The 15624-nt window shown below is 45.8% G+C and overlaps 1 protein-coding gene across 1 annotated transcript in view; it reads right to left on the bottom strand.

The window, feature by feature from the left end:
- Positions 1-565: 565 nt before the first annotated feature.
- Positions 566-15624, bottom strand: part of FRMD4B (FERM domain containing 4B) — an 80899-nt gene continuing 65840 nt past the window's right edge. The window contains exons 12-23 of the mRNA XM_021550798.3: positions 15372-15448; positions 14831-14969; positions 14187-14328; positions 13925-14058; positions 13715-13834; positions 12252-12480; positions 9588-9644; positions 8007-8154; positions 6714-6839; positions 5238-6046; positions 4105-4237; positions 566-2271 (exon numbers count right to left, since the gene is read on the bottom strand). Coding sequence (XP_021406473.2) covers positions 2151-2271; positions 4105-4237; positions 5238-6046; positions 6714-6839; positions 8007-8154; positions 9588-9644; positions 12252-12480; positions 13715-13834; positions 13925-14058; positions 14187-14328; positions 14831-14969; positions 15372-15448 — 2235 coding nt within the window. The 3' untranslated portion in view covers positions 566-2150. The remainder of the gene's footprint in view (positions 2272-4104; positions 4238-5237; positions 6047-6713; positions 6840-8006; positions 8155-9587; positions 9645-12251; positions 12481-13714; positions 13835-13924; positions 14059-14186; positions 14329-14830; positions 14970-15371; positions 15449-15624) is intronic.

Consider the following 15624-nt stretch of genomic DNA (forward strand, 5'->3'; position numbering starts at 1 on the left):
TGGTGGTTGTGAAGTTTATGGACACCACAAAAAGTAGGGAATGACAACTGAAGAGAGTGAGACTGAATAATCTCAGCTACTGGGTGACCAGGCTGCAGAAGCACTTGTACATCTGACACCCAAGTCACTCCTACAGATGGGTGGGTGTCTCGGGGGCACAAACTCCAAAGAGGACCCAGCACTTGAGCAGCACAAACCCCCAAAACCACGTTCCAAATGAGAAAGGCTGTGGAAATTCCTAGTGCAAGGACAGGTGAGTGAGAAGCATTTTCAACAACACAACAACACCTCTGTATCACTGTAGAGATGCTGAGAGAGCCCAGCTTGGCTCCCTCAGTACAGCTGATGGAGAAGCAGAAATTCTGACCTGATACTCTGATGTTTTGGGATCTCTGACCTGCCTGGGGCCAACCTCCCTTCAGATGAGACCACTGACCCTCTGCACCCCACCCAACACCACAGGCCAAAAGAAATCAGACCACGGTGATTCACTTCAAAGCCCTGAAATAACATACACTGCACTTTCCCAAGCACTCAAGGAGAAACAGGAGGAATGCTGAAGTGGTTTTGGTAGCACACTTTTTAGTTTATTGACCTATACAAAATAATAGGTCTAAAAAATTCAAGAGTAGTAAAAGAATAAGCAAAAAGAGCTTTCGCATTTCTAGAAGGCTATACAAATATGCAAAACCAAGGAAATAAGTTATTTTTTATTTTGTTTTTGTTCGTTTAATTCCAAATTGCGACTCTAATACAAACAACTAAGTACCAGCTTAACAAGTGTGTCCTTCTGTATATATTACATGCTCTGGAATACTGGTAAAAAAAGTCAAAAAAGTTTATCAGAAACCTTTCTATTCACAATATGAACAAGGAGTAACTAATCTTCTGTATAAAAGAACAAAAGAGCACCATTGCTGGAATCCTGAAGCACAGTACAGCTGAGAAACGAGAGAGATTTTACCATATGCAGACGAGTCATCAGGAATCAGGCAGGATAACCCCGTGCCAGTTTGTTCCTACAGATGGATGACCTGAGGTAGGTTTATCCCTCTTAAATCAAGACTGCAGTCACACGTTTTCTCCCTACACAAACGCTTCTGTGAAAAGGCTGTTCTGTCACTCAGTGACTTTGCAACGCACCTGGCGGTTCAGGTGACTCGCGGTACAATCCTAATGCCCCTCATTTTAAGGCACCCACTTGGCTGTTTGTGTTTGCATCCACCTTAAAATACTGGCCACTGCTACCAAATTGTTCCCTGGGGCTCCCCACTGTGGATCCCTGACCCACTGTGGCACAGCAACGTGTCACTGTCACCTGCTGAACAGGGGTCACCGCGCAGCCACAGTGAAAATTTGCCTACTCCTCCACGCAGTGAAGTTGTACCATGGAAAGGTCATTAAATGGGCTGTTATTAATTATGTTTTATCATGGAAAAGAGAATTCAAAGTTCACTGCTTCTGTTTCTGAATCCACAACTAGCTATTAGCTTTACATGATGTATGTGTCGGCAAATTTTTATTCTTTCCAGAACTTGCTCGTGGTGCTAACAAACACTCCTAACAAAACCCCAAAAACTGGACAGACTCATTCAAACCTCCATAATAAAAAAACTCCAGCCTTCCTTCAAGTAATGTTCCAATATTGGTTCAATCACCCTTTGCCTCACTCACGCACACAGATCTATCCTTCATAAGCCCATGAAACCTCTTCCAGGTCCTCATAAGCCATGGCAGAATAAATTTTCATTTTTCCTTCTTCTTTCAGACATCAGACTTGTGCTCCTATAATTCCTGGTTTTTCCATAAGAGTCTCCTTTTCACATTTTTTTTTTTCTCTGAGGTTTGCCTTCAAGACCTTCCAATCTTCCCAAAAAGTGCTTGCTAAATATAAATACTTCAACCAAGTGCTGCATCTGGTCATAGATGAACTGTGGCTTGCCCTGGGCTGTAGGGATTCACAAAGAAACGCCATTCGTGGTAAGACTTGGTCAGTTTGCTACAGTCCCTCTGAATGCTGAATTCCACCTTTCCCAGCAGAACAGCCTTAGCCTGCTTCCTCTTTTTGTTCCTTTTGAAGTCCCGCCCGAGGTCGGCGGCGTTTTGTGCAAGGCACGCAGGGGTGGGAATGAATGAGGGGCTCCTGGGGGCTACACCAGCGTCCCGGGCTTGGAGTCCTCGTGCCAGAACAGCCTCTGCTCACTGCTGGGCAGCTCTGCCTCCAAGCCATCCTCCTCGTCCCCGCCCAGCTGGCTCGGCTCCACGTAGGTCCTGCAACACAAACACGGCACCAGGATCAGCTGAGGGTCTTCCCCAGGCTCTTAAATTCATGCACCTCCCTTGGGCTCAAAGCTATGCTGGTTATTTTGAGTTTGCCTCCAAGCATAAACCCATTTTTTATGCTGTAATCAGTAAAGTTGTGTGCAAGAGCAATCTCAAAGTATCACAGACTGGTTTGGCTTGGAGGCACCTTAAAGCTCATCTTGTTCCAACATCCCTGCCCTGGGCAGGGACACCTTCCACTACACCATGTTGCTCCAAGCCCTCTCCAACCTGGCCTTGAGCTCTGCCAAGACTGTTGGACGTACTGATTGCTTGTTTGCCATGATCACATTAAAGCAGAAAATAAAGCAGATGAACAATCAGACAAGTGATTCAGCATGTGGAAAATCAATAGCTAATGAACCTCATTTAAATAAAGCTGCTAATACAAGCAGAATTTTCAAAGCTCAATTATGAGAAATTAAAAAATTAGTAGAAACAGTATTTTTAAACACTGTTGCCATAGATATTTTAAATCACTTCAGTAAAACAGCCCATAGCACTTAGCTCAGGAAAAAAAAGGATCTAACAACAGCTTTTATGTATTCCCTTACACTTCCATTTATTTTAAAACAAACAGAATTAAAAATTCAGTATTTTCACACAAGTCGGTCTGGCAGCAAGCATAAACTGCAACCCACAAAGCAGGAGGCACACGTGGGGTATTTATTACACTGAGCATAAGTGTATTTAAATGTGATGGCATTTGTGGGGGCAGGAGTCATTCCCCAGGGCAGGAGCTTTCTGTCCTGACAGCCAAGTGTTCTCCAGCGGGGGGGACACATCAAAAATGCCATGCAGAAGCAGCAAGAACTGCAGGATTTCCTGCAAGGACCAAGCAGAGCCTGGGCTCTCTGCAGCCCTTGGGAGAGCCCCCACAAGCAGGAGGTGCCTGCAAACAGGAGCACATCCCCCGTTGCCTTGATTTTTAAAAGTGTTAAATTTTCTTTTATAGTTATTTTGAAAGTTTTAAAGTTCTCACAAGACTTCTTTAGCCTTCTGGTAATGTTTACATATTTGAGAGTCAAGAGTTCCCATACAATTTCATGTATAAATAGAATAGCTTACATATTTCTCTGTGGGTGGAGAGAAATAATTAATTGCTCTTTAGACCGGTGTGGTTGGAGAGGTGGTATCCTCCAATCCAGACACCTTTAGAATTCTATAAATACCAGATGTTTGAATAAAACTAAGTCTTTTTTGAATTTACCAAGCTTCTGTGTACTCATTTCATATCCAATAACAACAATCCCCCATGGCTCCCAGGTTCATCTCTGCCAAGGGAGATGCACTTGGCAGAGGTGGCACCACCTCAGATGTGAGGTTGGAGAGGTATTTTCTTGTTTTTACAAAAGTTTATCAGCACAAGCACTACAGCTTCAGGAACACAAGGGGACTGTGTCCTGGGAAACTGCTGATGGGGTTCAGGAGAGTCCCCCCATCAAAGGGACTGGGCTCACTGTGAGCTCTGCCTGCATCACTGCCCAGAGCATCACAGCTACCAGGGGCTGCAAGATGTTTGACTGCCCTGCACCAGCCACAGGAAAAAGTTGTGCAACCAATGAGTTCATCCTTCACTACGACTACTCCCCACTTCCTTCAGTGTCGGGGTACAGTTAGTGGTGGAACATTTCATCTGCTCCACACAGAAAACCTGCCCTCACAACATCAATTTCATAAATGCTTTTCATCCTGGCTCTTTGAAATCAAGCTGATCTGCTCAGAAGATTTAAGAGCCAGTGACATGCAAGAGGAAGGGCAGAAAATATATATTCTACTCACCTGCTCTGCAAAGGAAGGTTGCCATAAACATTCCCATAACAGCTGGCATAGGAGGAATGAGACAACGTATCGTAGTCTGAAAGTCCCAGTGTAAGGGGGTTTCTCCAGTTCCCAGCAGTGTTTGTAGAAGATGCTGGAATTTAAAAAAGGATTATAACAAATTACAACTTTCTTCAGTTAAATCAGCTGAGGCAAGACAATTTTCATCAGCGATCTCTGTTGGGCTTTGCAGGACACGGGAAGACAATGCAAATACAAAATACGATTTACAAGCCCTGTGCAGGTGCTATTCTGTAGCTTTTAAAGTGCTTTCTGACACAGTCAGTGATGCTCACTGGACTATATTTTGGAAGCCATCACAAGGCATGAAGCTTTGTACACTGCTGTCAAACTCAAATGCTCTTTGTCCTTCTCTGGGTTACCGTGCTTACACAAAGAGCAAAAGGCTCATTTACTCTCAGGAGAAGATAACAAGCAAGACCTTCTGTAGGGAGCGCTGTGCTCCAGGACGGTGTAGATGAATGGAGACGAGATCTCTGCAGGCTGCTCTTGGGGTATCAGGTTTATTAGGGATGGAGAAAGGTCTTGCTTGGAGCTGCCAGACGCAGCACGTGGTGAGGCTTGACAGGGTGGGAGAGAGGAGAGACAAGGGGATGCTCTAGGAGAGGGTGGAGGTCCTAAGAGAGGGAAGATCCAAGAGAGGGGAAGTTCCCAGAGGCCATCCGACCCCTCAGAGCCCCCTTATCAGGGGGCTTCAAGGTGGGCTGGAACAAACTTGGGCCAATGGGGTTACAGACACTTGATGTTTTAGGGGAGGGTTACAGGTGTGAGGTGAACCATACATTTTGTGGGGTGAGATGGAACAGTCCATTTGACTTTAGGACTTATCTGTAGGTAAGGGTATTGTCCAGCCAGTGGGGAGGATTGTTTTCATCCTGGCTGTATTATTATGAATAATTATATTTATTCATCCTTCCCAACAACCGTCCTTCCAAAACAGAACAAGATCCTACTTGGCTCCTCATCTACCTTTCAGGACAGAGCTCTGGTCTGGCTTCACTGAAGCAGTGACAGGGGGCAGAACTGAAAGGACGGCAAGGACTTAGAAAAACACAGATGAAATCAGACATTACCCGAAGAGAAAGACGACACCCGACTGCTCGGCGAGCACGGCGTCTGCAGAGCAGCGAAGCCCAAACTCCTCTGAGATCCTCTGTCAGACTCAAAGCCTGCCTGCAGGCTGTGACCCTGCTCCTTCTGGCTGGAGGCACGCTGGTACCAGCCACGGAGATGCTCTGCTACTAAGGCCTTGTGAATGTTTTTGGTTATGTGCTCCGTTTTAGCAACTTGCTTCCTCGGGAGCCTCAGGGTTGCGTAGGGGTTGTGTGGAACTCTGTCCACCTCGTCCTCGTGGTAGGAGCGGAATTCCCTGCACCGCTCGTATCCGTAATGCGCCGATGAGCGGTAGGAGGGGTTGACGCTGTACTGCCCCTCCGTGTCACTCTCATAAACGTATCCCCCGTTGTAATAAACGTCCGGCTCGGTGTACGGGGAGTATCCAGAGATGTAGTAATTATTAGAGGAAGGCTGCTCCTGATTTTTGTGGAAGACACCACTGCGGACGTCCTTATGGGCCAGGTTTGGCATGCTTCCTGAACTTGCGGCAGAAATGTTGTGTTTCTTTGACCGCCTTCGACCCCTGGTCCTGTTGTCCAGAGTCTGAGTGGTGTAATAGGGGTTGGGAGTGGGTGTCACGCAGTAATACTCTGCACTTGACTGGCTGGTGTAGGATGATCCATCGTCCAGGATCTCTGTGCTGCTGCTCCGCTGGGACTTGGAGAGGGAGAAGGTTGTCTTTTCAGCAGGAGTCTCGGACAGCAGGTGGGTCTGGGATTCCAGACTTCCACTGCGCTGCCGGCAGTGGTGTGGGGAAACATCTGGCCTAGAACAACACAGATGTTGGCTGGTTAAAGGCAGTCTCACACAAATGTACACACAGAGCTGGGGAGAGCACACAAGGACAGGTCAGCTGCCTCCCCAGTCCAAGCACAACACAAATCCTGCCTTATGTTTCCACACAGAGTATTTGCAATGCACAGAAATCAGTTTGGCTGAATTTTGTATTGGCTGCAACAGTAGGAGATCTGCCTTACAATAATCTGTCAGGCTGAGCAAGGTTAATCTGTGACAGGGACACACTGAGCTAAGGTCACAGACATACATTTGGTAATGATTTACAGGAGGGCTCCCTCAGCTTTTAGAAAGGAAAAGCCTACACAAGTAACAAGCTTGGAGCAGAAAATGGCAAGATGGGTTTCCTTTGGATCTGTCTCTCAATGCTGCATTACAAACCTTGAGCTCTTGATAACATTTTAAGATTCCTAGCATCTCTCCTTCTCCAGAATGGATTGTCAGCTGTCTAACAGCACAGACTGAGCTCATATTACAGCTGGCTTCCCACAGTAATATCTCTAAGCAACATTTTGAAAGCCTTAACCTGCTTGTGGGAAAAACCACGCAGCGAACGACCCTTTGCCCTCCTAACACCATTTGTTTTGACTCTGGTGCTTCCCCAGCTGGGTGTGGCAGGCGAAGCAGGGGTCCCTTACTGCAGGTGGCTGCTGCTGTAGGCGTTGCGGGTCAGCACGGGGGTGGTGGGCATGCTCCTCCCGCCGTGGGGCTGCGCCGGCCGCTCCAGCGTGCGGAACGGGCTGCTGTGCGTCGAAAGCACGTCCCTGCAGCAAAGGAGAGAAGCCCAGTGAGGTTAAACGTCCCACAGGTCCCACCACGGGCACCTGAAGTGCCGCAGAAACTAAAGAAAGGGAGGAACAAACCTAACTGGATATGTGAGAAATAGAATAGGAAGAAAAATGCAACCCTTTCCTGTGGTTCAAGGGAGGTTTTCACAGGATAATCAGAAGGACAAGTTGCTGCCGAAGGACAGAACCATTGAGGAGAGACAGAGCAGGTAACAGAGAAGTAAATCAATTAGGTTTTCAAATGAAGGACATCACAGTTGAATGGGTACATATGGCTATAATTTGACTTCTGAACTTCATGTGGAGGAGTGTTCTGCTACTCTTGAGGGACAGATGAGGAAAGAAAGCAAGACATGGCATTGCTCAAAACTCTAAAACTTAAGCGTGTCTTCAACAGCCTGCTCACACAAGACAGCCCAAGAAATCTGAGGATCAGTGGGAATCCATACACTGGGTACAGCTGCTAGCTAGAACCAGGTCTGACATGATCACACAATCACCTGCATACCTACTGCTTTTGATGTGCTCCAGGGAGCTGTCCTAGCTCATTAAGTGCTCAAATCCCATAGATTTGGGATGGACATACAGCTCACTAGTGATGGAAGCTGTCTGAATCCCAGTAACTCTGCTTGTAAACAGAGAATTCTCCATCACGCCTCACATGAATTATGTCTGCTTTGATAATGCACCTGCTGAAATACTGATACCATCAGGACGGATGGGTAGGGTTTGGTGCTGCCTGAATCCGCTAAACACAGTCATCGGGAAAATGACAAGTTGTTAAACGAGCACTGAAAAAACCCAGAAACTGCCACAAAGAATGACAGCACGAGCAACTCCTTAAATGCAGCCCTTGCTATTACATTTCTCACCCGTCTCACAAAAACTGCACTACACTTTGGTTTGAGATATGTGTCAACTGCTTATCCACACTTTTGTTCTTAGCCAGGAAATTCAGCTCCCAAACCCTGTAAGCCCAGAAATTTAGCTCCCAAACCCTGTAAGCCCAGAAATTTAGCTCCCAAACCCTGTAAGCCCAGAAGAGCAAGGAGGCAGTGGGCTCTGCTGGAATGCTCAGCAGGGACAGAAGGATGCAGCTCATGCCAGCAGGTGCAGAGTGCAGCAGCAGGGAGGTGTGCCTACCTGGAGTGTCTGCTTTCCAAGAGCTGCTCGTTCATGGATGACTTCCTGAGATGAATTCTCTCCACGCCAAGGGACTTTGGTGGGGGAAGTCTTGGAGAAAGCTGTGCAGAGCTGGGTCTCTGTGCTGCTGCAGGAAGTGATTCGCTGACTGTTGGAAAGGAATATGCACTTTGTTAGAGCAAAATCTGTGATATTTTTGCTCTGTGTGTAAATCTGTGGTCCCTAAGGAGAAGCACTTTCAAGTACAGAGACAATGGCAGGAGTTGTGGATCCAGAAAAGATTTCCTGCCTGTACTGAGCTCTCTCCACACAGACAGGACATCGTGGAGGCTCCTACAGATCCCAGCAGCACTGACTCCTCTGGAGACTGCACCCAGCTTGGGGCTGTGCCAGATCACAGAATGGAACTTCCTGGGAAAACATGTGTTTGCAGAGCAATCCTTTCCAGAGCCAAGCAGAAAAGCTCAGCCTCTGCAAAGGCCAGTTCCTCTCTCTCACTTTCCAGCTCTTGAAAATGACATTTTAAGAATTAGTTTTGAAACACAACCTGAAAGAGACTGACTTCAAAAGCCACTGAATGAGCAAAGACAACTGACAGACACATTTGGCTGAAGGCAATTGGGAAGATGCTGGTTTGATCCTTGTTCTCACTTTGCTTAGGGCACAACCAGGTCCTGACAGAGCCAACAGGAAACTCCAACTAATACATATAAATGCAGGATGAGCATCACAGAGAACACATTCACAAGCCTGGCTCCACTTCCACTTGTACAAGCAGAAATCAGGTGTAAATCCATTTTATAGCACCACCTGGTTTGTACAAGTCTAAAACTGGGACAAAGCGAGATCAGAATCAGGCCTGAACTGAAAAGTGAGTAATAATTTACATAATGTTTGTCCCCAAATGACGATTATCCAGTTTAAGGGAGAGGCAGGCCAAGTCCTTTCCACCTTGTGGAACAGGGTGTGAGTGTGTCTGTGGGTGTGTGTGTGAAATGAGTAAGCTGAGCAAACACCAACCCATGCAAGATGCAAGCTCACTAGGGAACAGATAAACGTAAATAGAGCATTAGTATCTGTGACTATTCCACCTTTCTCCAAGTTTTATAGTAGCTGTGAGGGCAGAAGGGCTGGGCTAATTCTTCCAATTTGTAAGTCCTTCAGTTCTAGGCCAGGCCCTAGGGACACTCACAGTGTTTTCAGCTTGCAGGTTGCTCATGTTAAAACCAACTTCCTTCTCTGAAGATGACTCAGGTCAGCTCACAGAGCAGAAACTTTCAAAAACTAATTTGTTAGGAGGAAAGATATTCCCGAGCAGCTATTTTTTCCTCTGCTATAAAGTAATTTATCATCAAGAGCCACCAAAATTATAGAATCATATAATGACTTGTACTGGAAGGAACCTTAAAGCTCATCTCATTCCAACTCCCTGCCATGGGCAGGGACACATTTCCCTAAAAGGTTTTGCTCAAAGCCCTGTCCAGCCTGGCCTTGAACATCTCCAGGGATGGGACATGCTAATGGACATTAAGTCAAAGAAATGGGCAAACTTTTAGGGAGAAAAAAGGATAAGCATCATACCATCATCATAGGTGGTTGTGTCTGACAGGGAGCTGCTCTCGGATGGAATTATATCATCTGTGAATAAAAACAAACACTTTAAGCATAAAAGAGTCAACATCAACTTACAGATATCTTAATAACAGTTTATTTTATAGAGTTTCAGAGCCAGCTGATAATTTTTAACACTGCAGTCCTTACTCTTTAGCCCCCAAAGCCTGAAGACAATCCTGGTACATCATCACTCTGTGTGTTCACTGCAGTTCAGCAAGTCACCCAGGTAATTATCAAAGGAGATTTTTTTTTTTTTTCTTTTTTAATCTGCAGCAGGAATCAGGCCAAGATTTACAAAGGTGTTTTCCACCCCAACAGATCTCACAGGGTGTTTTGGTGCTTCAGTAGGAGTCAGGAGCCTACACAGACATGCAGATCTTGGCTGTTAGCAGCTAATCTCCTCTAGGTACACCTGAAACCCCACCAGGTAGGTACAAAAAGTCTTTTAAAATTTGGCACTCATTTTTGAATGTTTCATCAGTATACAGATCCTGTTTCAATTAAATTAAGATCAATCCAGAGTAATTCCACTGATTTCCATCAAGGTAATGCAAATTCCAGCAACACAGAAAACAGGAACTGTTGCATGGGCATACTAATTTTTTGTTTCTTTTACATTTTGTTGCTTATTCACAGCACTTCACTGTACCTGTCTCACCTTGATGCTACACAATGAGAAACAGCCTGTCCTCACTCAGGTTTGGAGCAGACCACCAGCAGCAGAGAAATGAGGCTGAACTAGAGATTATTAACCCATGGACAGCTCAGTCTCTAGGCTGTTTCTGGCAAGATATGGCACTGGTGGGGTAAAAACCTTCATGAATCTTCAAACATGACAGAAAGGAAGCAGCAAAAAAATGACAGTAGCAGCCACTTTGTGTATGACACCTGCTTGTGCCCTGAGCTACCATGAGCATGTGCAAGTACACTGCTCCTGCTGTCACAATTTGCTGCCAGGAAAGCTCTGGTTACAAGAATGTACTAAATAGAGCAGCTGTTCAAAACCAGCAAAAATCAGGACTGGTCCCTGCCCTGGGGGGACTTGTCAGACCACCGAGGATGGGCTGCAGCTCTGCTTGCAACCTGACACTGGGAAAAAGCTCCAGGGGAGCTGATTAATGTGGATTTGACCACAGGGCTGTAAAACATGGAACTGGGCCCAGTGTAGGGAGGAACAAAGCCTGCTGAGGAAAAGAAAAAAGCCAGCCTTAAGCTACAGTGCTGGATTCAGGGGGGTGTGCAATGCTGACATACTCAGATACACTGACATCTGAATTTAAATCCCTGGTCTGTGCAACTCCCCTCAATGGAGGAAGAAACTCTGGGCTAGAGAGGGAGGAAAGGGAAGAGAAAGTGGAACATGGAAAGCAGTCCAATATGTGCTTCACCTTCTACCCTTGGGGCTGGGATGGAAACAGCTATGGTTTGATTCAATAAATCAATGGGACTATTCAACATATTGCTTCCAACAAGCAATTCACAGACTCAGGTGACTCATCAATGTTCAGCCTCCTGAAACCCAGACCTGAAGCCCGAGAGCACTGCTGGTGACCATGACAAGGTAACACATAAAATCAATTACTGAAGCAGGGGACAGCTTCAGGTAAACAAATACAGGCTGCAGGGTGAGAGCCTGAGACTGGAAGGGAATGCAGCTCCTGATTGCAGGCTTGGACTTCAGGGCAAGAAACTGCCAACACCAACAATGGCACCCAAGGATGGATGGATCTCTCTGCTCACCAGCCTTTCTGGTCATTACCACACACCAGGTGCCCCAGGTAATACAGGACCTTCCACAATCAGTATCCAAGAGTGAGCAAGAGACAGGTAAAACAGATGTTTCCCTCCCCTCTGTCAATCAGGAACAAGCTGGGCCACATTAAATGCCGATCATCAGTCTTTCAGAATAATCACTGTGTGATGATGGATAGCCCAGTGATGCCGTGGTGTGTCAGGGCTAAGGATACAAAACTCCTTCAATTGGCTTGGATACTAACAGGTTTTCATACATTATCCTACAGAGCAGCAAGAATCTCACTTCCCTTAGGAGAAAGACACTCTCACAACAGAGGGCTGAGAATATCTGCTTTTACTGTGCTCTTCAGTGGCAAATGGATTTAGTAAAAAAATCTGTTTGCTACTAATTGCATTCATAAACTCCTGAACTTCACTTATGATTTCTGGGAAATCAGGAATTTTGAATCAAGAAGAAATGTCCTCCATCCTGCAGAAAACCCTGCCTGCTCTATTTCTGCTGGAAATGAAGCACCACGGGAGGGACAGGGGAGAGATGTTACATGTGGCAGCTCAACTGCACTCATCACACCAGGAATTCAGGCATCAGAAAAGCTTCACCCAAGGTGTTGCTGCCAGCCTTCAGTGCACAGCACCTTCAGCCCATTCCTGGTGCTGGAACATGTCTGTGCTTGCTCCTAAACTGTGGCCTACTCTGCCTTCAGCCTACAGCAGTGCACTGAGTGTATCAGATGCAGCAGTTTCATCTTCTTTTTCTTATTTAACTGCCTTGGAGAAGATAAAAACCATATAGAGAAGATGTAAACAAAGTTTCTAAGTAAGCCAAATTGCTCTTTTTCCCTCCTGTTTGCATCAGAACATGGGGAATTCTCTCACCTGGTAGAGCCAGAGTTGATTTCTGGGTTGGTTTTTTGCCACATTTGATTCTGTATTCATTTATGGAGTTTTCGATCTCTTGCAGCTTTTTTACAGCATCAGCATACTCTTGCTTTCTTTTCTTCTTCACGTTTTTGCAGAGGTCTGGCTCACTGGCAAGTTTCTTTGCAGCTTCCACCAGCTTTTGGTGTATGATAAAATTGCTCTCCAAGTCCTGCAAAGTAGGATCCTGCAAAATCGTGAGTTGCGTTATTTCTTTGTACTCCCCAAAGAAATTATCAATGAAAATCATTTTAAAAAGTTCTATTTTTGTGGTGATGAAGTAAAATGTTGAGCACAAAATACAGAAATACCAAAGTTCATACACAAGAAAATCTCAGCATATGAAGGTCTTGAATCTTATTTCTAACTAGGGTACAATTCTGAGATCTCTTGGGCAAGGTCCAAAGTTCTGAAGCCCAGATGACATAACTAACACAGGCTCTTAAATTCAGGTTTAGGCTGCTAAACCTCCTGCTATGAGTCCAGCCCTGAAAACGACGTTCAAAATCTCTCCCTACTTCATAGAATATAAAAATGGAAATTGGTATCACCATACCTACGTAAGAGGGAGTTTCAGGCTTTAATTAATTGTTTGTAAACTACTTTGAGAAGCTCAGATGAAAGGCACTGCAGAAGTGCTAAGCAACACATTATTAAATCTGGTCAGCAGGATTTTGGTTTAATAGCATTTAAGCAGTCCACAAAATCACTTTGCTGCAGACAAGGAGCACACCAGCCCTGTGAGGCAGGGCAGTGAGTTTCTGGTGAAAGACAGATGCCAAGTGCCCAACACCTACTTATTTGGATGCTACAGCTTGTTAACAAATCTCACAAGGAATGAGGAGGAATGGAGTGTGTTCAGAAACTGCAAACATCTGAATTACCCTATCACTTGAGTCAGTCCCTGCCAGCAAAGTTCATTTTAGCTTCTTGAGCAATGTAGGGAGGTTTTATTCAGGTGGAACCTTCATTAAGCCACAGGTAAAACTCCTCCTCCTGTCACCTGTCACAAAACTATGCTCATAGACAGATGATTTTGCAAGGGGGACAGAGCACACCCCTGCCACGTTCTGGTTTCAGACGCCATTCCAACATGACACAAGTCAGGCTCCAGAAAAGTCAAATGGCATTATGCACCTGATCTTCTCCAATTAGCAGCAAAATATCTATTAAAATTCATGCAACCATGGCCAAATCAGGTCGGGTCAACTTAAGGCCTTTAGAAACAACCAATTCTTCTGGTCAGTTCAAAGCACGGCTGAAAGAAGGGCAGAACCCACCAAAATTTCCCCCTCCACACAAGCAACTGCCCCAGCTGCTTTCCTCTTAAAAAACCCAAGATGAGCTGGAGTATCTCCAAGTGGCTTTGGCCACTGCTCTGGCCATGCCAGCCCTGCTGTCAAACAAGCTGCCAGGCTCACCTCCTCGCTGGGGAGCAGGTTGTCATCCAGCTTGAACGCCGTGCCAACGCGCCGCCTCACCTGGGGAGGCTCCTCCCCAGCACCCAGAGGATATTCCTTGGGCATCTTGCCTGTCAGCTCCTGGGGAACAACACAGAGGGATCCAGCTAAGCCCCAGTGAGAGAAAAGGGCTCCCACCTGCCCGACCCCAGAGGGAGGTGCAGCTCTCACCGCCTCTCGCAGGCAGATTTTCTTCAGCTCCTCGACCTTCTGAAGCAGTTTTTCCTGAAGGAGTTTCTCTTTCTTCTTTAGTTCCATGATTTTCTCCTTCTTCTGTTCTTCACTGACCTCTGAATCCTGAGAGCCTGGAAAACACACTCTGGATCAGGATTTCCAAGTAAAGGCCATTTTAATTGTCTGGTAGTCTCACTTGCCTTTTAACAAACACAAGCCCCATTAAATTTGGCTACTTCACATTTATGTGCAGTATTACCTGATGAGATCAAACTGCCATTGCTGGCCATAATAAGCTGGTTCTTGGCCTCCAAAGTCACCAGCTTTGACACTTTTGGAGTTCCCATCTCTGTCAGATCCATGGCGATATCATCCAAACTTCTGGCTGATGGAATTTTTGCCTGAAGGAGTTAAAAAAAAAAATCCAGCCTCATTGAGTTACCTCTAATTAACTTCAGAACACATCACAGAAGATGACATTTCACACATCATCTCCCACAAAATTAAGGGCTAAAGCAACAGCATCACACAGGTGCTTGCGGAATACAAGGGCTGTTTGGCATTCTCTTCCCCTCTCCCCCAAAACCCAAACCATCTCCCAGCTCAAAATCTCTTCAGCTTTCAAAACAAACACAGGAAAGGAGACAAAAGGAAAGGCAGATTAGACACCCAGACATGGGAATTCCCTCGTCCATGATTACACTTCCATAGGCCTTAACTGCAGGCAGGCTAAAACAGATCAAATACCAATGCCACCACTAACAGACTGCTCAAAAAGCTGACAAAAACTATTTGTAGTTTTTCTCTGGAGAGTAGTTAATCCATGGAAAAACATACGCTGAAGGATATACAGGAAAGGTGTTGAAACTCATGCTTGCAGTAAAATACAAACTCATAACTTACTTTGCTTTGCTTCCTGTCCAAGTAAAACTGGTGCTGACTGATTGCCATCACCCAGATGGACTTGATCAGGGAAGTGTTTGCATACCAGGTCTGCACCACCAGCCCACTCTGACCAAAGGTCCTTCTTGACACTGAAATTCTGAGGAGGTGAAAAGAAATGCAATTTCAAGACAGGTCTCTGAGGTTTAAAGTCCACAATATGTCTCTCTTAACCAGGTGAGGCTCAGCCTTTATTTTAGGGATGTAAAAATTCAGAATTCCTTCATCCCATCATCCAGTGCTGCTGCAGATTTGGCCATGACAAACAGTCCTCCCCCTGCTCCAAGAACTCCCTGAATGGACACACAGGGAATTTGAGAGGACACCCAGAGCTGTGACAACCCCAGTTTGCCCTGCCAAACGCTGGATCAGGATCAGTCCCAAAGCCCAGAGTAAACTCAGCTCTGAGGCACCTCCCACCCCATCCACCAACACGTGATGGTGAGCTCCCACTCTGGGTAAAGATTAACCCTGATGACAGAACTGCCTCCTCCAGCCTCACCTGCGGGGATCATGCACTTCCACAGCAAACTTCTTCTCACGGAAATAGAGATTTTCCAGCTGTTTCCATTGAAATAGCTAGAATTGGGAGAGAGAAGCAGAACACGGTCACCAAATCACCAGACATCTCACCCCAAGGTGATATCATTCCAAATTACAATTCCTGTGTATCTCCAGCTATGGCATGGACTGAGCAGTAACTACATTCATAACATCAATTAAAAGAAGCACGTAAATATAGGATGCCCCCTCAG

This window comes from Lonchura striata, chromosome 12, assembly GCF_046129695.1.
Source record: "Lonchura striata isolate bLonStr1 chromosome 12, bLonStr1.mat, whole genome shotgun sequence".
Taxonomy (NCBI): Eukaryota; Metazoa; Chordata; class Aves; order Passeriformes; family Estrildidae; genus Lonchura; species Lonchura striata.